The 24272-nt window shown below is 43.4% G+C and overlaps 1 protein-coding gene across 2 annotated transcripts; it reads right to left on the reverse strand.

Annotated features, from left to right (window-relative positions):
* Window positions 1-1692: 1692 nt before the first annotated feature.
* CANX (calnexin) lies at window positions 1693-22396 on the reverse strand. Of its 2 annotated transcripts, none has more exons than XM_072145629.1 (15): window positions 22230-22396; window positions 15117-15338; window positions 14079-14152; window positions 13930-13988; window positions 11734-11875; window positions 10628-10709; window positions 10247-10439; window positions 9717-9906; window positions 8294-8407; window positions 8055-8211; window positions 7696-7911; window positions 7360-7479; window positions 6220-6358; window positions 3548-3633; window positions 1693-2487 (listed from the first exon to the last, which is right to left on the reverse strand). In XM_072145629.1, exons 2-15 carry the CDS (start codon window positions 15333-15335, stop codon window positions 2434-2436), a joined length of 1845 nt encoding a protein of 614 aa, XP_072001730.1. In that variant the 5' UTR covers window positions 15336-15338; window positions 22230-22396; the 3' UTR covers window positions 1693-2433. The 2 variants fall into 2 exon arrangements, with proteins under 2 accessions (XP_072001730.1, XP_072001731.1); XM_072145630.1 differs by lacking the exon at window positions 22230-22396 and adding an exon at window positions 22136-22211.
* Between the last annotated feature and the right edge of the window lie 1876 nt (window positions 22397-24272).

A 24272-nucleotide genomic window follows, 5' to 3' on the forward strand; every position in this document is an offset into this window, starting at 1 on the left:
TCGCAGCAGTCTTCTATGTTTCCTATGCAAAAATCTCAAAACTTTAGAGACAAAAACCTATTTAACATGTTAAAAGAAAAGCTGTAACAAAAAAAAAATAAAAACCCCATATAGGTATAAAATGTGTCTTTTTTTTTTTATAAAAGCTTTATTTTGTGTTCAGTCACTGAATCCCTACATCAACAATATAATTTATGATGCAACTTCAACAAGAGCAAAATGAGGAAAAAAAAACAAAAAAACAAAAAAAGTAACATAACCAAACACAAAACAAAACGCAAAACTTCACATGGTTACAGCAAGTCTGACTGCGAGTGAGCAAAGGTCTATCCCAAATATCTGTTACAGCAAGGTTAGAGGAGACTCCCTGCTACTCCACCAGGGGGAAGAAGATATTTATGGGTACAGCAAATATCAATCTAAAGAGGTTGGTACTGAAAAACTAAGTCAATGGCGCTAGTATTCAGCAAAATCCATTGTACCAATGTCGTCACGTTACCTATACAGCACCACGTGCGAATGTCGCTGCGCTATGAGAGCAGATGAGGAGTTCTTTAAAGGCTTGTATGCAGATATTTAGGCTAGAAACCCAAAACTGAAGCATTACAGTGTTTTATGTCAGTGGAAGTAATCTTTATGGGCGGAACGAACCTTAATTCATCAAAAATGCAGACTATTTAAGTTAATTGGTTGAATAATGGTTCGCCCTAATCGATGTCCGCCTCCACGATATTCAGGTCGCTGGCAGGCAACAGACCAACAGTATAACGGTCTAACACTGGGAGCAGGTCCGTGTCGCTTTCAAACTAAATCTGGGCCCAATCCCTTTAAATAAAGTCAAGAAACAGGTAAAATGGGTAAAGTTCAGGTTCGCTTTACAAAAATGACAAAAAAAAAAAAGCCGATCAACCTTAAAAAGAGAAAGAAGTTTTATAATCTAGTAGTAGTTTGGTTTCCTTGCTTTTTTCCAGATTATTCTGCATATAAAAAAAAAAAAAAAAAAAAGCATCAGCTTTCTGTGTAGTCTGGACCGCCCCCTAACTATCTTGTAATAGCAAAGAGAGCGGACAGGAAACGTGGCTAGATAAGAGAGGACGCAGCTGTAATTGTGTTTTTTTTTTCTATTTTCATAATAATAATTCCTTTATTTATATAGTGCACACAGATTCCGTAGCGCTGCAGAGAACTTGCCAAATCAGTCATGCCGAATCATCTGGAGTAAAAAAGGAAATAGAAATTTCTAAACTGGCAGTTTTGTTCCCTTATTTTCTCCAGAAAATTCCGCATGACAACGATGGAAGAAAAAGAAAAAAAAAATTACAGCTACGTCGCCTCTATCTAGCCGTGTAGTCTGGCCCGCCTCTTTTGCAATTACAAGACAGTAAGGGGCGGTCCAGACTACACAGCAAGTTAGAGGTGATACGGCTTTGATTTTTTTTTTGTTTTCACGCAGAATCATTTGGCAAAAATCAAGAAAACAAAGCTTCTACTTTCTACGAATCTCTTTCTCTTTTAAAAGTTGATCAGCCATTTTATCATTTTTTTTTTCTCAGTCGCTAATTAACTTTTTTTTTTTTAGTGAACCTAAACTTTAAGAGAACAATGTAAATCCGCTAGAAAAAGAAAGTGATGGCAAAGGTACTAAACGTTGGACAACTGTTGCTCAACTAAGAAAGCACACAAAGCAAATGATATACTGTATGTATATATTTATATTTACATATGCGCGCATACACACACACACACAGAATAGGGACGAGATCTTAAACCTGCTTTAAGGACAACTTTAGGGAGGGGTTTGTGGGTCACACTGTTGTTTTGGTCCGTAAGGCCAACTTTTATCAGACAGTGCAAGCGGCTTAACAGAACCCAAAGTCAGCATGCATGGAATCGGGGTAGAAACATGCCTTCCACAACCCACTTCGCATGGACTGCACTGTTAAGGGGGGGGGTATTCAAATAAAAAAAAAAAAAGCAAAAAATAAAACTGGAGTAGTAACATTAGTGGACAGAGGACCAAACTAGCTCTTAGAAAGAAGACAACCTCTGGCGTTTAATGGCTAACAATTTCCTACCGTTTTCCACGATTTCGTTTTTTCTAGGATTAATACATTTTATCACACTGACATTTGGAAGAGTTTTGGCAAATACTATATTGTTGTTCTTTCTCAAAAAGATCTTTAAACTCAAAAGAAACAGTACAGTTAGTTTATCATACACCGCATATCCCCACAGAGGTCAACTAAGGTTAAACACAGAAATCATGGACTGTTCTCGGGTGTGTGGGCGACGGATCTTGTGGCTTTAGTACACGGAGAACAAGGGTGGTCGTGTTTTTTTTTTGTTGTTGCAACTCTGTAGAAACTGCAAAGCATTTTATATTAAATTTGCCAAATAATTCAAGTCCATTGGTAGATTTATTTCCTATAGATTTTAATCCCTTCTAGGTTTTCGATTTCTTGGGGATCTTCTCATTATATCTTCCTCCTGAAAATACAAAAGATCCAACATTAAACCCCAAAGCCTAGTCTTTCGAGCAGTCCCAATATTGTACCCGATCACTTATCCACATTATAGGGGGAAACGTCTAAATACTGAGCCCCTTCTTATCTGGAGAATGGGCAACTGCAGGGATACTGGACCACCCTTTTAACTATGGAAATGGGCACTAGCCATATAATATAAGACTACCCCAAGAACTCAGAGTTCTTTTCCTTTCCCTAGAACTGATATAAACAGTAAAAATCATAAACATGTTTGGTATCACCGTGTCCAAAAATGTTTGCTCTATCAAAATATAATAACGGTTATTCCCGGCATTTAACCCTTAACGGAAAATGCCACTCTTTTTGCCATTTTGCAAGATATGTTAAAAAATTCAATAAAAAGTGATTCAAATGCAGTACAATTCTCAAAACGGTGGCATTGGAAACGTCATTAAAAGTCACAAAAAATGACACCACACACAGCTCCGTACAGCCAAGTATGAAAAAGCGCCAGAAGATGGCAAAATAAAGAATTTTTTTTTTTACAGGCAGTTTAAATTTTTGGACATGTATGAAAACATAAAACCTAAATAAATTTGGTATCCCCCGTGATCGTACCGACCCAAAGAATAAAGTAGACATGTCCTTTGGGGGCGCACATTGAAAGCTGTAAAAACCAAGCCCACAAGAAAACTGTGCAATTTTACTGCATAGAATATTAAATACAGTCACTATGAAATGCAGCTTGTTACACAGAAAAAAAGCCGTCATACATCTCTGTACGTGGAAAAATGGTGGGGAGCGAAAGAGGCTGCAACGCAAAGGTTATATTTGTAATCATATTGCTTTGAATTCGCCCAATGTAAATCAGCTTCTACTATGTAAAGCAAATGACTACACAAAATGCAGTGCCCTTCCATATGTAACATGAAAGCATGCGCGCTCCAGAGCTGGCGAGTCTACACAGCGTTCTGAGACAGGAATCACGGAGGGAACATCACAATAGATAAGGCTAAATGCCATTGCTTGGTAATATCCTCCTGTGGATCGCCATGGCTTACCTGAGGTTTGCTTTCCTTCTCTTGATCTTCCTCCTCCTCCTCTTCGTTGCTTCCATGACCAGCGTCTCCCTCTCCTTCTTCAGAGGCTTAAAAAGTAAAGTTAAAGATCAGAAACCGACTACTCCGTAGACAACGCTATAGAAGTACAAGCCATATTCATACTGCATGTCAAACCTTTATCAGAAACTAGCTCTACAAGTATGTTTGCGCACATCCCCCCCCCCAAAAAAAAAAACATCACGTGTCTGTGCTGTAAACTACTCAGCTCTCTGCACCCCCCCCCTTCACAGAGCTCACAGCCTGATGACATCAGGGGGGAGGAGTTGTACAGGAGCACAAAGGTGGGAGCTAAGAGCTGAGCAGTCTGCAGCATAGACCGTCACATCTTGTCTTTTGAAATGCATCCAAATAACTAAACTCAACTCCTGGGACTACACAGAGGATTTTGTCAGGGTATAAGGTAAGTTATAACACGCAATTGTATTGTAAACACATATTTGCAATGCAGCTGTGAAGAGCTTCTGTAAACTGGTGACTGCTTCCTTTTAAAGGGATTTCCATACTCCTCAGGTGGCCAGTGTAAGGAGAACAAGTACTTTTCTCTGCTCCAGTACTTTAGTTTCAGGTCACCAGGGGGGTTACATGAGCCGCTTCATTCAATGACTGGCCTCCACTTCTGCTTTCCAGGAAGCTTCACTTTCTGTGTTGTCCCCTGGTCCAAGGATCACACTCATTTCATGAAGCGGAACTTCCTGTTGAGTGTAGAGTCCAAAACTGGAAGTACCGGGGCAACATGGGAACTGGAGCCCGGTAAGTATGGGGTTTTATTTATTTTATTATTAAGCCAGCCCTCTTAAGGTTTTCCAAAATGGAAATATTCATGGAAAACCTCCTAAAGTTAAAAAACCCACAAAACACACTCTCCTACTGACTCAAAAAGGCACAGTAATGATTCAAACTATAGGATTTTAAAAATCTATCAAAATAAAGCATGGATAAGCAGATCGAGGCACATCATGAATAAGAGTGTCTGTAGACACTAGAAACGCGTAGGCTAAGCCAGGCTACTAACAACTGTAAATAGCGAGCTGATGATATGTGATACAGGCGGTATCGTGTATTTTAAAGTTGTATTTGATCAAGCACGTTTTTGAATAAAGATGAAGTTTTAACTACAAACCTGGATACAAGCGCTGGATTCACTTCCTGTACATCATCTTATACGTGTTATCCATGGCCTCATTCCTTCTAAAATCTAGGCATGCTAATGAGCCTGAAGGGCTCTGGGGGTGTTACCTTCACGGACTGCTACACTGCACAGGAGCACTCCCACCCCACCAACACTGTTTGAGAATTACAGGAGAAATGTGGTGGTGGTGGGGGGAGACAGTGTAATAGCCTGTGAAGCTAAAGCGTGGCGGGGCTCTGGTAACGCGTCCCCTAGAGCATAATTTTAACAGTTGATTTTAGAAGAAAGGAGGCCAAGGATAACAAATAAAAGAAGATTAGCAGAGTCACAATCATGGTTGGTTTTTGTGGCAGATTAAAGGAAACCTACCATTTAGAATGGCAGGGGTAAGCTGTAAGTACCGAGCACCAGCTCAGGGTGAGCTGGTGCCGGTACTTACTTTCGTTAGTGTTATAAACCGCGGTATCGCGGTTTTAACACTTTTTAGACTCTAGAGCAGAAGACGCTTCGGCGCCTCCATAGGAAATAGCGGAGATGTTGCGCGCGCAGCCCCGTAGCCCCTTCTGCTCTAAAGTTTAAAAAGTGTTTAAACCGTGATACCGCGGTTTATAACACTAACAAAAGTGCTGGTGCTCGGTACTTACAGCTTACCCCTGCCATTCTAAGTGGTAGGTTTCCTTTAAAGGGGTATTCCCACGAACAAAAGTTAGGTCCTAACTTGCTGATCAGTGGGGATCTCAGTGCTGAGACCTCAACAAATCACGAAAACGAGGGGTCCCACGTACCTCCCCTGGACCCCTCGACGCTCTGCACATGACAGTTGTGCTCCATTAATCTCTATGGAGCTGACGGAAATTGCTGAGCGCAGCACTCCAAGATCTCCGTCTGCTCCATTAGTCTGACGGGGGAATGAAGGTACGTGGGACCCCTCATTTTTGGGATCTGTGGGGGTTTCAGCACTGTGGATTTTTGTTTATGGGAAAACCCTAAAGGCTTTTATACGAAGCCAGAGCCTCCGTCTACTAGAGGATTTCCTCTGCTTTTCCCCTACTCCTATCAGAAAATAAATTAGCACATTTTTTCTTCTCGGTGGGACCAATAAAAATAACACACCCTATAAAAACAAGCCCTTGTGTCTCTACACTGATGGAAGAATAAAAAAAAACAACTAATTATACATTTGACGGCACTATAAAAAACACCCACAAACATCAACGGTGATTTCATTTTGTTTGCACCAATTACAATGCAGCAAATGGATGCTTTGATGCCAGTGTGAACAGAGTCCTAATATGATGTCCATAAAAACACCCATGGTGCATTGTTTAAGTCAATCATGTACGGTAGCGTTTGGGTAAAGAGCGGTTTTCGGTACAAGCGATAAGACTGTAAATGGCTCAGACTGCAAAATTACAACTCCCTGCCAGAAGAGGAAGGATAAAATCACTGATCGGCTGCATTACACATGGACCTTCCATCTTACCCGCCTCCTCAGCTTGCTCCTCCGCTGCCTCTTCTTCAACCTCCCTGTTGTCTTCTTTCTCTTCTTCCTCCTCCTCCTCTTCCTTTACATCAGGCTGAGGGGCATCTGTCTTTTTGTGGCTGGCATCAGGTGTCTGCTTCTGCAAAAGAAGATGGCATCACATAGCTAAACAGGTCCATACATGGGGCTCAGGGTCTATACATAACATGTGTCAAGTTAATTGCTGACCTTTAATAAACTGTAGCTGAACAAGGATTTGAAAAGGGTTTCAGAGATTTGTTAAATCTTATTCAAAAATCGAAAAAAAGAGAGATGATTTCTGTAACGATTCATTTCTACTTTGCCCCCCCCCCCCAAAAAAATATTTAAGAGGGTTGGGTAATGTTATCCCTCCTTTATTTCGATAGAGAAGGAACAGGACATTGCTGTAGTTGCTTATGGCAACCAGACCTCCGTTTTCATAAAAAAGAAAGTTTACAGCCCATTTGTTACGGGAGGGGCGAGCGCGCCTCCCTACTCCCATCACCGTAGGAGCTGAGCAGCCGCAGTCTATAATTTCGGTTGCCAAGCACACTGGGGGAGATTTCTCAGAAGTGTCTGCGAGCAAAACCGTTCTAGATGCTCATGAAAAACAATCAGATCTCAGCTCATATTTTCCCACAGCAGTTTTAAAAATGAAACCTGAGCCTTGATTGGTTGCCTTGGGCATCTATAACAGTTTTGCTCTCAGACACTTCTGAGAAATCTCCCCCACTGTGCTTCGCAAACTATGACCATTCATAGTGTGCCAATGGCGGCTAAAAGCTGGCCGCAAGTTTGCGGCCTGACAGTGACAATTGTCACCATTTGTACTGGGGCCTCTATCTACCGGCGATCATGTGGTTTCAAGTGATTGCCGGGATCCACAGAAGCAGCCGACCTGCTACAGCCTTTTTTCTCTGCAAGCATCACTCAGCTGCCTGTAGCGAGCAACTTGACGTTCGGGTGCCCGATCTCTTGAGTAGCCTTCTAAAACCTGCGGTTACTATGCTATGGTGCTGCCTTTAGAGACCCGGATCGCCCTCCATAAATACACGGTGCTTGTCCGGAAGTAGTTAATTGGAGATAATGATTGTAGAATTGTAGGTGGATGATACATACCTTGCCTGAACAGCAGAATAGGATGACCAGGAAGACGGGCAGGGCCACGGTGAGAATGTAAACTATCCACAGCCAAGGCCTTTCTTCTGCTGCAGTTAGCATTTGTCCAACAACGCTGGGCTGAAAATGACAAAACAAGTTAAAAAAAGAAGTTAAACTTTATGAGTAAGTAGTCTAAAGGAACGGTATGATCTAAAAAATGGCATAAATTTGAAGAGATCCATAAGTGTATATCCAAGTGTATTGTGGATTTTCACTCCAAGTCTTGCGGGCACCACCAAAAGACCCAACCAGTCTTGGATATCAGTAGAATGGCACAACTTGGATTTTCCTTACCTCAGCGGCGCCATCAGCTGCTTTCTTCAGACCCCAACCATCATTTCCCCACTGATCGGCCACAGCTCTGTCTGAGCAAATTATAAAGTTGTCAAAGAAAATATCGGAAGTCATGGACCACAATTCCAGACCCATAGCAAAGAATGGAGTCATCTTGAAGGGTTGTAGGTCCTCAAAGAAATCTGGATTGGCGATTTTGCGTGGTTTCCAGATACCCTGCAATGGAGATGGAAAGTACTGGTCAGCGAGGGTCACGAATCCCAAGTTTTCTCCAGGTTTTAGACTTCATAATAGCAAAGGGTAGAAGGAACACTGCGTTATATGAAGGCTGTATCAGAGACAAGATATACATCCTATACCTGGTAACTGGGGTTATCGATCATTGGTGCCTTCCATTTTCCTTTGTAGTTGGGATTGTCAATTGTTGGTCTCTGCCAGGCTCCACATCCGGGTGCAGATGCACATTTGGGGTTTGTAACCTGAGGGGCCTCCCACTCTCCATCCATGTCTTCATCCCTGATGAAGGAGGAGTCATATCTTTAGATGGACTACACATGAAAATATAGACGGAATATGTGGAGATAATATGGGGACATACCAGTCCTCTGGCTTCTCGGCATCTGGGTCAGCAATGTACTCGGGTTCATCATCAAGCCAGCCTTCAGGTTTCACCGCACTGTCATCAGGGATCTTTGAAGGAGCATCTTCATCCCTGGATCAATAAACCACAGTTAGAACTGGCCCCCCCCAATATGTGCAACTACATGTCGCTAATACACTGCAGTCTAAGCCACTATGATAAACCTGACAAGACAGTGGTAGACTGCAGATGTATGTTATATAAAATGGATGTACTGTTCAACCAATGAACATAAAATTAGATACCTGGACTATGGTAACATAGAGGATCATACAGTGATTACATGGGCATGTTATGCCATGATTGATGTGGGCACTGATTGAGGCAGTAAACCTGTTGAAACTCGGGGTTCGATTCAATCTATCCCACATCGGCACATGGGGGAGCCATATTAGCCCCCGACCGAGGCAGACTAATAGATGACCAGTATAATTACAATTTACTACAATATTGTACAAGTAAAAAAGACCCTTATGGTTCAAGTACCCTAAAAGACCTAGAATAATTATTTTGTTTGGAATAGGTAAAATTTCAAAACACGCCTCTATATTGCATATATAAACTCACATTTAACATCAAACATGTTGGGTATCCCCACGCTACAAAATGATCTTAAAAAACCGTCAGGTCAGGAGGATCTAGAACTGCCAGAACCCATAGCAATTCACACAATCTGAGAGCAGAGCCTCTGTACTGTAATCTTTTCCTCTCCCAGCTGCACCCACATGGCCATTACTGCAGGACCTTGAGTATGTCAGAAGCATGTGACTGATCACATGCTTCCTGAGTTACTGGAAGGTCCTTAACCCCAAAGCGTACATGTGCGGCAACTGACTGTACATCGGGAAATGCAGTCAGTTGCCGCATCCAGACGTACATTTACGTCTATGCTATTGCCTGAGGCCAGTAGCAGAGCCCATGCGATTGCTGCGGAAGCTCGGGGCTGTATATGAAAGCCGAGCTCCCGCAGTAACAGCCGGGATTGCGTTCATAGGGACAGTGGCGTCTATGGAGCAGAGCCTGGTGGGTCGGTGCCAACTGCTTCCATGGCAGCTGCTTCCTGGGGTGCTATGAAGGTCCCCAGGACTGCCGGCAGTAGGTGCTTTCAGGGCCTGTCAGCCTATGCTGAAAATTACACCCCTGACTAACTTTCACAGTGGGTAGCTCAGGTTCTGTAAAGAGATTCTCTTTAAAACGACACAGGATTTGTGTTTCTAGGTGCCATGGTTCAGAAGCTATAGGAATTTGCTTATATAAGGCTGAAAAAAACAACTTATTTTTAGAGGAAAATGTACACAACTGTACATTTCTTTACACAAAACTGACACTTCAATAGACATTGAACAATCCCATCCCCTCCTGCATGCAGTACATCACTTACCAGTCATCGGGCTTTACAGCATCGGGATCAGGTATCTTTGGTCTCTCGTCCCAATCTTCAGGTTTCTGGTCATCGGGATCCTCTATTTCACTGGGTGGGTTGACGGGGGGATTCACATCGTTGAGAAGGCTGCCGGTGTTCACAACAGTCTGGTCGACCAGGATCTCAAAAGTGTTGTCCGGATTCAGAACTAAGAATATAAATATATGGGTCAGTCTCTAGGATAAACCCTTTAAAACAGGATTTCCATGGACAGATAGAGATCACATGACCCTCCACCCGCAACCATTTTATGGTCAGGAATATCTGGCTGATGAGGTAAAAAACAGGAGGCTTCACTTTACATATCATGAAAGTGGAGCAGGACTATTAATAGATATATATTGGTAAATTACCAAATATCCTGTCCCCTACACTTACACACATTACAAAAAAAAAAGGTAAAGTGGCCAACCCCTTTAAGGTTCAAAAGATGGTTCATATCCTAATCTCAACCAAGATAAAAATTATGAACAGTCAGAATCACTCACTTAAGGTATAAAGATGCGTCTTCTTGTCAGTGAAGAAGGATTTCAGGTCGGCGTCTGGTCTCTTGGCGTGCTTCTCCTCATACTCTCCGGTCTTGGGGTTTTTGTGACGGAAGATGAAGTGCAGTTTGTAATCCTCACCGCACTTGTCTGGGCCGAACATGATGGTGTAAGGGGTCTTATCGTGGAACTGATCCTGAGATAAAGATAAAGACCTCTAAGTTTACATGCGATAAATATAAGACGCCTTCGTAATCTCGTCCATGGTGATGAACCGATCTGTCAAATTTTGGGTTTGAGTCAAACCCACACTTTGCGGTTCAGGTCCGCTCATCACTACTCATCAGGTTTCCATGAATTGCGCCCCCTGGGAGGGACACTTACCAGGTTGTGATCGGCGGTTTTGGACAGCAGCTTCACGTAGGCTCCTCCACATTCTATCCCGCTCTGAAAATTCACTTCATACCTTAATAAGAACATGAAGACATATAGTTAACTATACAAGGAACACAATATACCATCAGCAGAGGTCTGTGGCTTTACAGCCATAGGAGAAATAAGCCGACCATGTATACTAGATAGCTGCTAAACAAGACAACCCCAATAGACATGAATGCTCAAGACTGCCAAGTGTGCATGTGTTTCCCCCGAGAACCAGAGGAATAAATATGTTGAAAACCAACCTGCAGCACCCTTCTCTCCAAAGTCAAAATGCCCCCATAAACATCCAATGGATGGCCCCAATTATAGCATTACCTACAAATACGCATAGTTTTTTTTTTTTTTTAAAGACTGGCCCTGTATTATTATCTTTCGACATTCCACTGTTGTACCATGATGGGAGTCCTGATGTGTGACCACTGCAGCTTCTAGTTAAAGGCGTTTACTCATTAGATCTATATCTTTTGGATGTGTCCTATACACATAATAAGTGAAGGTCCCACCTCCGAGATCCAGACATGACTCAAGAACGGGGATCTGTGGATCCCATCCATATTTCAAGAATATGGGTCCTTGGACTTCTTTCCCGCAGCCGCTGAATGGAAAGTTTGCTGGGAGTACGAATTTATACACTCAACTATTTCCAGGGCTTCCTCAGACCTGTATGGAGAGTGCCCGCACATGTGTGGCAAACCCTCACCATTCAGTGGACACTTATTCCTGAGACAGTGGTAGGAGTTGTCCTGAGACAACTTTGTAGAAGATTAGTAGATGTATGGCAAAACCATGACCTGTTCATCCCCAAATTATAGATGTAGTGGGGTTCTGCCAATACTTTCATTAATACACCAGATTGGTTGTGTATACAAATGCACGTGTACACAGTCCCGGGCATGGTCCCAATAATCACAGTCGAGATAAGGCCGGTCGTAAAAAGATGTTAACTTGGAGATCTCTAATATGTAAAAGTCATCAAACACAAAGCTGACTCAACGCGAGTCTTTAGGATAATCGCCCCTCTCCAGGGACAGTAAACCCGCTGTACTTACTGCACAATCAGAGGCTTCTTATCAAAGACAAATGGTTTCTTAAGCTTGATGGCAACTGCATGATGTTTGGCGCGTGACGCCAGCACAAGTCCTTTGTCCCCGGGGAGTTTTGTCTCTTTCATCTCGGCCACTTCCCATTTGCCTGAGGAAAGCAAATAAAATCAGCAGTGAAAGCAGCTTCTTGTACATCATGCTGTGTATACCAGGCATCTCCAGCAGGAACTTTTATCTATATAATATATATAATTAAAATAAATTGTCACTTTTCAGGTTTAGGGCCTCCTTGTTTTTTTATTTGTGGCCCCTTATCTATCCTTGACCACATTCCTTCTTTCTTTCACTTCTATACAAATTTTTTATACAGTGTTTTTTATATAGATATTTAGGTCACAATTAGCTTGCACTATAGGTTTATTTTAATTTTGGATTATTCCTATCATTTATTGTATTACTTATGTCATTTCTCTTTTTTTGGCTTGTAGTCTCATTCATACATATACTGGCTTTCTGCGTTTTCCAATTACTTTAGCTCCGTTACATTAGATTTTCCGTCCATTCTCTGGCATGGGATATATGGCCTTGATTGACCCTGCGCCTTTCTTGGTGTCCCATCGTTCTTCCTGATATGCACACATGGACCAAATTTTACAAACTCCTCAAGAATTTTGTAAAAAGAAAACATTTTTTAGGAGTTAGCACCTTTGATGTGATAAATTAATCTTTAGGTTTATGTCTTATTTCCTTTTAATTTCTATATTCTTTCTATATTCTCTTTTTGTATTTTGGGATAGGTGATGTATATATGGTTATTGTGTATGTTTGTACATGGGCCCATGTGTATTAATGATATCTGTACATGTGTTGCATCTGTTGGGGGTCTATTATTGTTTGTCACTTTGCACTTTACTATAGATATTCGGTTACTCATTATGAATATTAATGTATAGAATTGACATGGATTACCCAGGTTTTAATATTGAATTGGTATTGGGGTTATTAGGCAATTATCTAACATGCATAATTGTTCTATTTATTCACAGGCGTATAACACGATGTATATATTAGGACTTATTTTAGATACAAAAATAGGTATTCAAACATTTTTAAATGTTTATTGGTGAATGTGGTCATTTTACCTTTTATTTGTGCATTATGTATGCCCAAATTCTTTTATCTGCAGCACCTAGCATTGTCTACTAAGCTGCTGTAGTCTAACAGGGGGACGTATGTACAACCACAAGCTTGCGGCCATACATACGTCCCCCATAGGCCGTCAATGGGCACACGGAGCAATACAGCGTACCGCTCCGTACATGGGGAAAAGATAAGACATGTCCTATCTTTACCTGTGTTATGGCGCCGTGCATCACTATGGAGAGGGCGGGGGTCACCACTCCTCCGTTCCGTGGTGTCGAACATATGTCAGGCGGGCATATGTTCATGTGAATGTAGCCCACGTGTGAGATTAGTACACCTTCCACGCATGCACCTTACATGAATCACACTACAGGTGCTGCCAATATAGTTTGGGGCGCCTCAGCTCCAATGTACCCAGATAAAGAGTTAACATGTATTTAGAGACAGGCTCGCTCACACACCACCATAGCAAGCCACTACACGTGGCGATGAGTCTCCAGCTCCTCTCCTTCCTCTGTCCTACATCTCTGCATATCATTTGGCAGTTACAAAGATCCCTGGTTGAATGCCGTCTTATCTTTAATCATCAAAATATTTGCTTATTTTGCATATTATATGGGACACAATATTGCGATATACATGTATACATATAGATATGTTGGTGGGTTTCTGTGCAGTATTCTTGTGTCCTTTGTATTGGATGATTTGGCCTGCATAATATACCTTCATAAAAACAATTTCTGACAGAGGTTTGGGAGGGGGCTGTACATAGGGGGAGCTTTGTGCATTATCAGGTGTCATAGTTGCCTTATGATGACCTACAGGGTACTAGATAGTCTTCTAACCCATTTCATTGTTTTTCACCTTCTTGTCTGGTGTATACATTATGTGCAAGCAATCCCCTACACCAGACTTACAGACTACCCCTAGTTACGGACCCAGACTGTGACCTGTAAAACACTTTATAATGCCAAACTAGCATAGTAGTCTATGGTGAAAAGGACTAAAATACCAACCACAATATAAAACATTTCTCTATGGACAATGAAAAGTTCCTACCATCATATTTGGCGATCTCATCGTCAGTGTCATCCTTCTTGGCCTTGGAGAGAATCCACCTAGGAGGAGATTTGGGCTTTTAGTTATTCTTTTCATCAGGAACAAGTCTACTTGTAAGTTGGGAGGGGGGCCACGAATCCATTTCTTACCCATCCAGCGTTCCCTTGTCAAATGACTCTGCAACGTAGACGTCACCGATTGGGACCGGAGCTTTATAAGTTACCTGAAAATAGTAAAATAAAAAATTTAAATTAAAATGATGAAAACAAAGGTGCAGACAAAAGCTGGACACTGACTGCAGTTATGATATTTAAATGATCGCCAAGAAGTTTTGCTTTCTTCAGCCATGAAAACAGCAACACTACAGTCCTATAGGATGTGTTTGGTATTGCAGCTTGATTATAGTCACTTGCAATACCATGTACAGCCCAAAGAGTCATCTTCCCTGCCTTCTGCTTCTAAGGCCTCATTTAGACGGTAGTCTGTGGGGATGTATATGCTGGCCGCATATACGTCCCCATAGACAGCAATGGCTGCACGGCACCACATTTGTGTGGCACCTATCCGCGCCGTACACGGGGAAAAGATGAATGTGAATGTACCCTAAAAGCTAACAGGAAGAAACCCACCAGGATCAGGAGGCAGAAGCTGCATTACATGAGAGCATACTGAGCCATAGAGGTGGAAGATCTATCAGTGACTGAAGAGACTGCGCCCTCTCTGAATCTAGAAGGCCTGAGCCATGATGAGTTGAATTGTATAGGGGGAAAATGAAACCAAGAAGTCTACAGAGCCAAAAACTACATGTCAGCACAAGAGACTTCAGATCTCTACTTCGGTTACTTGCAATACCATGTATAGCCCACACAGTTATAGGACTCCCCTGCCTCCTGCTTGTCAAATATAATGGGGAGAAACCCACCAGAAGCAGGAGAGGGTCAGGAGATGTATAACATAGGAGAATACTGAATCTTAGAGTTGGAGGGTCTATGAGTGACTCAAGAGACTCCATCCTCTCTGAATCTTGAAAGCCGGAGCCATGATGGGAAATTGTAGGCTACATTAGATCATAGGAACCAAAAAGTCACAAGACCAACAAACTGCTACAGGTTTACACAAGAGCCTTTACATTTGTAATGAATTTTTAATATCAATCTGCACCGAGGCTTGAGCTTTACCATACACACCTTAGGAGCAGGAGGTGGGGTGCTGATGTCTGGTTTTGGCTCTTCGGCATCATCCAGGATATCATCCATGTCATCTTCTATGTCTAGTCCATCATCATGGTCGTGGTCATGATCGTGGTCGTGATGGTGGTGGTGACCATGGTGATGCCCATCATGGGCGTTTATCACCACAGCACCAAGAACCAGGAAGGTCAAGCAAAGAAGAGTTTTCACGTCCATGATCTAAACACAAAGAAATTAAAAGATCAGTATTACAAGAAGTTTTCAATTCTCCAACAAACTTGATCACAATCTGTACTATAATAGACCTGGCCCAGTGTAGAAGTATATCCCACCAACATGTCACCACCTCAACACATGGTGGAGAAAGGTGAGATCAGTCATGCTGAATTTCAACATGTCCAGCCCTTCTTTTATAATAAGGAACATGCCATCATGAAAGGTCTGGCTGGTCCCAACCATGGTGAGGGATAGGGATGACAATTTGAAGGAACACTGGCCCATCATATAACTGGCACCAGTAGTCCAGATCAGCTCTAGAAGAGATCATCCGGTGACAAGCATTTGGCAGGTTTTCCCTGAAGAGGAGATATATTTAATGGATTCTTAAGTTAATATTTTACCGCCTGGGGAATACACTGCGCCGCTCTGCTATTAGCCATGGCTGGAGCACTTACATCAGATCTGTTATCTAGACGATAAAGCACATACTGGAAATCTTGCGTTTTACATGAATGAAAAAGTTAAGCACCTTTTACCTGGAAGAGAACTAAGTGGCGACAACGTCTAGGTCCTCCTCCTCCTCCGCTCTGGATATTAACTTCTCTATTTAAAGGGATTGTAACAACTTTGAAAGTGGATAAAGGAGGATAACAAGATGATCGGCGACGGTCCGAGTACTGGGACCCTCATGATCTGGAGGGTGGGGGTTTCGAGCTCAGGGATGGGTGGAGTGGTAGTCGAGCGTGCGTCCTGCTACTCCAGTCTATACCGCAGCATTTCGCTCACACTATGTCTACAGGATTGCTGGGGAGTGGAGTGGTAGGGAGCATGCTCTTCCTGCTGCTCCATCAATTAGGGAGTAAGGGACCCCCGTTCTTATGATCAGTGGTGGTCCCAGCAGTTCCATCCTGCCCATTCATCCTGTTATCCCCAATACTGTGGACAACTTTTGCTGGTATAACCCTTTCAACTTTGATTTTAGATTTGCCCTTCTGGGGGTCCTATAATCACACTGCTGCCTATTCTTCGTTATATCTGTGGCATCATAAAGTTTGGCCATGTGTGCCCTCCAAAGTACAAAATGCCATCAGTCACGTGGGACTAGCTTTATATGCACATACATTGTGTCAGCAGCTTCCCAGAGGGAAAAAATGTGCAGGCGACCCCCATTGCATCATATATAGGACTAGGCTGTCAAGAGTCCTGGGGCAGAGCTCCAAAAAATGAGCCTATTGTGCAGTCATAGGTCTCCTTCAGACGGCTGTGTGCTCTCCTCACCTCTCCATTGAAAGACAAGTGGCTAACCAGCTCACAGTGTCTCCATCTACGAGGGTCTTGATATGCCCGCAAACTGTGCGACCGTATCACAAGCCCCTATACGGTCGTGTTCTTGGGGCCTTTGAGAACAAATGCGCCCATATGAATGGGGCCTAGGTCTGCCCTCTTCAAACCCCATAATTTCAGCAGTTGATGAAAATGATGGAGCTTGAAGACACAGCCTCATATTAAAGGGGCGTTCAGCACATCTGAATTATGCAATGAAGCTAATCCGCCATCGAGACTATTCACATTGCATAATTGGAAAAAAAAAAAAAGACAAATCACCAAACAAGTTTCACTACAGGCAAAACCAAAGAAACCCCCACACCTATGTGCCCGAGGGAGAAACCTTAACGCTACTAAGGGCGACATAATAACCCTTACGGAGCTCACTGCCAGACTATGTATCAGCTACCACCCCTCCTGGTATTGAGTAACACTAAAAAAAACGTAACTCAGAAGTTCTGATAAAACCAAACTGATTCTAGAAGTTTCTGAGGTCCTACGAAATCTGGCCAAAGGGAGAGAGAAGATGGGGCTGATCACTAATGATGACATTAACAATGTAGACCAGGATTGCAGCACTATGGGATTTAGGACGTATCCAGTGATATAATATGTCAACGTGTACAAGGTCTGGGGAACAGGACAGATCTCTGCTAAACTGCCCCCTGTGCGCGGCTACAAAGAACAATCCTGTCCACTGGAGAGAGCCATGTGGCAGGGTAAGCTGGAGCGCTGCCAGCCTTATTGTGAGCGGGTGCCAGCTGCGTCATGCATAACAACTATGCTGATACTGGGTCACTGACCAGCCAGCATATATATTTTTTTACAATAAATGCTGCAATCTGATTGGCTCCTGAAAAGACGCAAGGTTAGGTTGCTGACACATTATCAGTTCACTTCCTCCCAGCATAGAAGAGAACCCATACCTTCTCCCTGCCTGGGTGTAAGACAACTGGCTGGTACACACATGATGCCCATAACTAAGGCGCCATGCACACACGTGTACCCGTCGTGCCGTACCATGGCGGGCACACGCGGCGCCGGGGAGAGGAGGATTGGGTGAGCGCCACTCAACCCCTCTCCATAGAGGAACATAGCGCCATATTTTGAGAAAAGATAGGACATGTCCTATCTTTTCACGGGGTACGGAACGGTGCCCTCTGGGGGATGTATATAAGCAATATATACGCCGGCCATATATATGTCCCCCCAAATGGCAGTGTGAATGCAGCCTAAGGACTGTACCGTAAGGAGAACTTGCTTCATTCACTGGTAGTAAACAACTAAGTACAGGAAGAAGTTACTGCAATGCTTCATTGTTTACTCAGAGTAAATACATAGCCCTGCAGCCATGTGCCCATCACTGGACCCATATGTCTACACTTAAAGGGACACAGGAGGATTCCATTGCCAGTGCAATGGATAAGGCTCACAGAAAGCCAGTAACCTATGAAAGGACCTTGATTGCTCAAAGATTTTTTTTATTAATGAATACCAAATTCTTTGAGAATATTATTCAGAATGACCTGTAAGAAGTCACAGGGGAGGAGACGTCATACATCCAAACATGAATGATGTCCCATAGGCCAGGTACAGCATATCTCGAGATGCAGCAGGAGGCTTATGCAGAGGAGCCATCACAGACGCTTGCAAAGGCAATTTTACTCCTTAATAGTGTGATGCGTATAAACGCACAAGTTTTGGCTCATCCTCCTCTGTTGGGGCCATGAGCAAACTCCATTTGCGGTTCCTTCATTACCGAAGCTAGTTGCCTCAATGGACGGCCATGTGACCGGAGCACAGAATGATGATAATTCACAATTTCTGATCATTTCTGATTAATCATAGAGGTCTTAGTTGGTACGGATTTCACAGTTAAAGCAACGGGATGGAGATGCAATACCCTGTCCCACCACTACTAAGCAGCTGGCAGCAGATAAAGAATAAAGAGGCCACAGCTATTCCCCGAGTGCTGCTTAAAACCTGGAATCAACTTATTGGCTGTGACCCACACTAATCTGATATTGATCATTTAACCTTGAAAATCAATAATCAGATCCCAGGAAAATCAATTTGGCAGAGCCTTTATTTCAAGCTCCACTGACTGCATATGGGTAAGAAAGAAATTTAGAAATGTATAGGAGCCTCTCCATCAGGGCTGTGGAGTCAGAGTTGTGAGAAAAATGGACTGACCTCTACTCCACAAATGCATAATAATTCATATAGAAGGCGCACAGGACTATAAGGCGCACCTGATTGTAAGGATGAATGACCAGCAGGAGGCAGACCTGTGCACAGTTCATAGCAGCTGTTGTTTGTAAGTGCGGTACATATACAAGGCGCACTGGACTATAAGGCGCACCTTTCATTTCAGAGAAAAATCAAAGGATTGTTTTTGCGCCTTATAGTCTGAAAAATACGGTAAATGTCTGTTATTGATATAAGGATTTAGGCCAGGGGTGAGCAACATTTGTTGGTCTGTGGGCCACAATTTCATAATGCTTGACTACAAGGGGCCGCAACAGAAACCAGCACCCAAGATGCACCAACAACCACAGTACAGCACAATATGCCACCACACCAAAGTAGAGACAATAGTAATGTCTGCTCTGGGGGTCTCTACTCTTATTATTAAAATAAGTGACCCACTACTACCACTACTGGGTCCTCTCCTGCTCTTGGGGCAGTTCTGCTCTGGGTTCTGACTCTGATGCATAGAAACAGTCAGGACTGAGTGGCAGGAGAGGACCTGGAAGCAGCGGGAAGTTGTTTTAGCTACACTCACCACTACCCGGCCTCCTGCATTAAATGGACGCTACCTTCCGTTATAGAAGGGCTCATTGGACTGTGACTGACAGCAGGGTCCAGGATACAACTTGGTCTGGACAAGCTGCATGTGGCCTTCGGCCGCAAGTTGTGTATCCTCTTCTAAGATTTTGGCTGTAATGAATGTGTGTTCTGCACTTTATGTACATGCTCGGTAGTGAAGGTCTGCTACAGTTCAGAAGAATAAGAACCCAAGAAGGAATCCCCACATTTATCTCAGAACTGCTAGGGTGATCATTTTGGCAAAGCTAGAGCCAGAAATTAGAGTTAGAAGTTTGGCTTACAGACTCCATAGCTGGTTCTGCCATATACAAGTCACACTCATGTACATAGATAACACAGGGAGGACATACGCCTACAGAAATCCTACATGACCCCTATGACCTTGAATAAGGAATATTTCTCCTATGTTCCTGAACGCCTCACATTTTACTTATGGACAACTTTCCATTAGAACCGTCTAGTACCAGCGATAAGTTAGTAATAATTCCTGGACTACTTCTTCCGGCTAATAAGATTATAGAAAAGTCCCTGGAAAAGATATTCTACGTGAAAGAGGATCATGGGGAAGTAAGACGTACGCCCAGGTGGCAAGTGATGGAGATAATCCGATATCACCATCAACCCCCTGGGTTACAGATGAGCGCGGCGAGCCGTCTACGTGCCTTGATGGGATTGGTCAGATACAATGCTGATGTGTTATCTTCAGGTTCTTATTAAGCCTATTGCCTACGAGACAGTTTCACTTGACAAACTGGGTCCGGACCCAGAACTGCTGAACTGAACCAATACAACGAGTTCCGTTCAGTGATTCTGGGTTTGGTCCTGTCAGACCACTGTACCCGGATTGGGAATGGAAATTGAAGCCCAGGAAGGGGTCGGTACAGAGCTAAGGGGAGATAACAAGTCTCTGAATGCACCAGACTAAGGACTAGCGGGAGACGCGTTTCGCGCTGCTGTTTTTGAATCTTGACAACAGGAATGAGTCAGCAGGGGGAGGGGAGCAGGGGAAGCCATAGGGGGGTACTGATAACATCTCACTACTGCTGTGTCTATGGGATGTATACAGGTCATAGGCATCTTACATACAGAATGTAGATGTCTATGGGATGAATATAGGGACTGTGCGCCTTACATACAGGATATACGTGTCTCTATGGGATGAATATAGGGACTATGCGCCTTACATACAGGATATACATGTCTCTATGGGATGAATATAGGGACTATGCGCCTTACATACAGGATATACATGTCTCTATGGGATGAATATAGGGACTATGCGCCTTACATACAGGATATATATGTCTCTATAGGATGAATATAGGGACTGTGCACCTTACATACAGGATATATGTGTGTGTCTATGGGATGCATATAGGGATAAGCACCTTACAAACAGGATATATTGCGTCTATGGGATGTATATAGGGATAGGCACCTTACATACACAATATATATGAATTTATGGGATGTATATAGGGACTGTGTGCCTTACATAGAGGATATATTTGTGTCTATAGGATGAATAAAGGGATTGTGCACCTTATATATAGGATACATTTGTGTCTATGGAATGTATATTGGGATAGTCACATACAGAATATATACTGTGCAGCTTACATACAGGATACATTTGTGTCTATAGGATGAATAATGGGATTGGGCACCTTACACACAGTGTGTGTGTGTGTGTATATATATATGTGGTTTTATGGGAGATATATATATATATATAGGGACTGTGCACCTTACATACAGGATATATATGAGTATATGGGAAGCAATCATACACATATATATACACACACAAGTACTAGAAGGTATGCAGTGTTACATAATGCTCCCTACACCCTCCCCAATTTTTAACAGATTTTACAATGTCAGGACACTCACATTATTGGGTGACCTCCACTCTTGTAGGGTGTGGCCCTCAGAATTTACTATAAAAGTGTCTGATCATTGGGATAGGTGAGAAGTACAGGTGCAGGATCATGATCCCCATTGATCTGGAGATTGGGGGTCTGCAGTACCCCTGATGAGAAAGGTGGGTGCGCCCCGCTGCTCTAACCATCTCCATCAGTGCCATAGAGATAAATCTGGAACAAGCCGCTCTGTGCATTTGGGGTACGCCGGACCCCATTTATGGTGGGGTTGCTTCCATATCAGCAGGATATCTTCTATCCCATAGTTAGGGGGGGTAACTTAATGTAACTGGAACACCCCTTTAAGGACCTAACAAAAGCACCTAGGCATATGACACATGGGTGACAGCAGGTCACATGACACAACACCTCTACTGCCACCTAGGACTATAAATTCCAGAATTTTCTGAAACTAGTCAGTGGGCGGGGTTAAATGTCAAAAATAATCCAGGACCAGGACTGGAGCCCGGCATGGAGATGACTAAACTGCGGCTTTATCTATAGGGATACAGTGTACGCTCATCACCTCTAAGGGGCGCTATACAAGTACAGATCACCCCACTGACATACATCAGGCAACAGCAGGCTCTGGCTAAGGCCTCGTTCACACACTACAGATACTGGCAGCACAGATACACAGTAATGATATGGAGCAAATCAGCAGGGTGTGCACAAAGGCCGATAATGAGGTGCGGTAAGGATGAATGGGTAGCGCCGTACATGCAAGGCCTATGTTATGGCCGGGTGTATCCCATAGTCAGGCCGCACTATCGGCCGCCATTGTTCTCCCTCCTCCTCCGCAGGGATCACTCACCGCCGGGTCTCGGTTCTGCCCTCCTCCTCCGCAGCCGCCGTTGCTGCACCAACCGCTCCGTCACGTGTCCTGCCGGGAGTGAAGCAGAGGGGGAGGAGTCACGCACTAAAAGCTAGGACACGGCCTCCCCGAACCCCCACACTGGCCACGCCTTATCCTCGTTACACTATTGGCTGCCAAAGGCGTTGTGGGCGAGGCTAACGCTAAATTACGATGTGCCATTGGCTGGCGTTCCCGCTAATCACTGACTGGGCGGAGACCTTCCAGGACCTTCTCTTCGTGGATCACTGCGATTGGCTGACGGGGTTGTTGAGGGAGATCACTGATTGGCTGCGGTGAGAGTCGCCTAGCGCTGAGCAAAGAGGAAGTGAAATAGTAAAGAGCCCTAATAATAATCCATTCATTCATACACACACACGCCTCACATGACCGGACTCGGTACGCAAGGGGGAGAGAAGCCGCTGTGGTTGTACCTATAGGCGGTTTTTGTTTGGGTGCGGTCATGGAAGACCAGTGACAAGTCACTTCTTAAGGGTGTATTCACACAGGGGGCTTATGAACCACTTCTGTGATGCGTTTTTTTTAATGATCCTTCATTTTTGTGTTGCATTAAAGAACCTGCAAGTGTGAACATACCCCAAAATTACCGATCTGTACTCCTGCTGTATAACCCATAGGAGGTCACTCACCACATCTACTGACCATAACATGAGGATAAACGCACAATGTCGGTAAAATGACAGCGTTTTTGAATTCATCATTTAATACCGAGCAATTATACGCTTTACATAACACAAAGGGGTCCACGAGTGCAGGAATCGCCACACGTCATTCCTCTTACTGCAGCCATGGCACAGGGAGCTGGGGATCCCATTTTCTTGGGAAACCCCAGGGGGCCGGGGTAAGGTAAAAAAGGGACACATACTCCCCCCATTCGTGTTTCACACGTTTCTTCAGTATTTCTGATTTTTAGATATATGCCGAACTGGAAGTTCCAGGGGGTCATGGGACCTGCTTCATCCAATGACTGTCCCCCTTAGACACAGGACATCACTTGCATTTTTCAGGCCGCGTTCACACATGGAGTTTCTGTCTTATTTCTGCCACATTTTTTTTTTTTTTTTTTTAAACTTATTTGGAAAAACACATGCGTTATGGTGAAAACACATATGCTTTTATAGAATGCCCTTCAAATGCGTTGCAGAAACGTCATGTGTGAACACGGCCTTAATTTCTGTGTCCTCTCCTGCTCTGAGGAGGCCAAATATTGAATGAAGCGGGTCCTGTGATTCCCCCTCTCCCCCCACCAGAACCTCTGGGCAGACCCAGGGCCAGAAATTGGAAATACTTGAGCGATGGAGGACCCAGAAGAAGTATGTGTAAGTTCTTACTCCGGTCCTTTATAGGAAACCTGTCATCAGTTTTTACTATAAAAAAATAGATGTCCCTCAAGTTAGTAATGAAATGTCTTTTCTTGAATTCTCTATTTTATGTTAAATCTCACCCTAAAAAAAATCTCTTCAAAAGTCATGTGACGATGAGCAGAGAAGAGTCATGCTTAGAGGCTTCAGATCTCCCATCTTGAGAGATAATAATCTTTATATGTCGTAGCACTTTGCAGATTCTGGGGAACATATATTTATAAAATAAGACATTACAGAGTAATAACACTCATATGAAACAATAGGAGTGATGCCCAGGACCGCACTTCTGGTGTCATTTAGTTGGGAATGTGAGCTGAAGATAAAGATCCCGTTCTTGCCTATATCTGTAACTCCCTGTATCTTATGTTGTATAAATCTGATGCTGTCTGTAAGATGAGATTCTTATCTTTAGTATGACACAAGCATGGTTTTAGGCGCTACAGAACTGAAGATAGGGGCATCTGAAGTGTCATTACCCCTGAGACCTCTAAAGGGAAAACCCTTTAAGGTGTCTCCTTTGCAGGGATGAGGTAGTGAATTTGCATGTTAGTGGTTTAATGACCCCATATCTAGGGATCTGTCGCCTTTAAGGGCTTCTTCAGATTGACACATGTTATTT

The sequence above is a fragment of the Engystomops pustulosus genome, chromosome 4, assembly GCF_040894005.1.
Source record: "Engystomops pustulosus chromosome 4, aEngPut4.maternal, whole genome shotgun sequence".
NCBI classification, from domain to species: domain Eukaryota; kingdom Metazoa; phylum Chordata; class Amphibia; order Anura; family Leptodactylidae; genus Engystomops; species Engystomops pustulosus.

Excerpts from the sequence above, each read along its gene's own strand:
- CANX (XM_072145629.1), bottom strand. The coding sequence starts at position 15,335 with ATGGACGTGAAAACTCTTCTTTGCTTGACCTTCCTGGTTCTTGGTGCT. Across the intron at positions 7,912-8,054 it reads TCGATAACCCCAGTTACCAG|GGTATCTGGAAACCACGCAA; the intron begins GTATAGGATGTA and ends TCTCCATTGCAG. Across the intron at positions 2,488-3,547 it reads AGAAGGAAAGCAAACCTCAG|GAGGAAGATATAATGAGAAG; the intron begins GTAAGCCATGGC and ends TTGTATTTTCAG.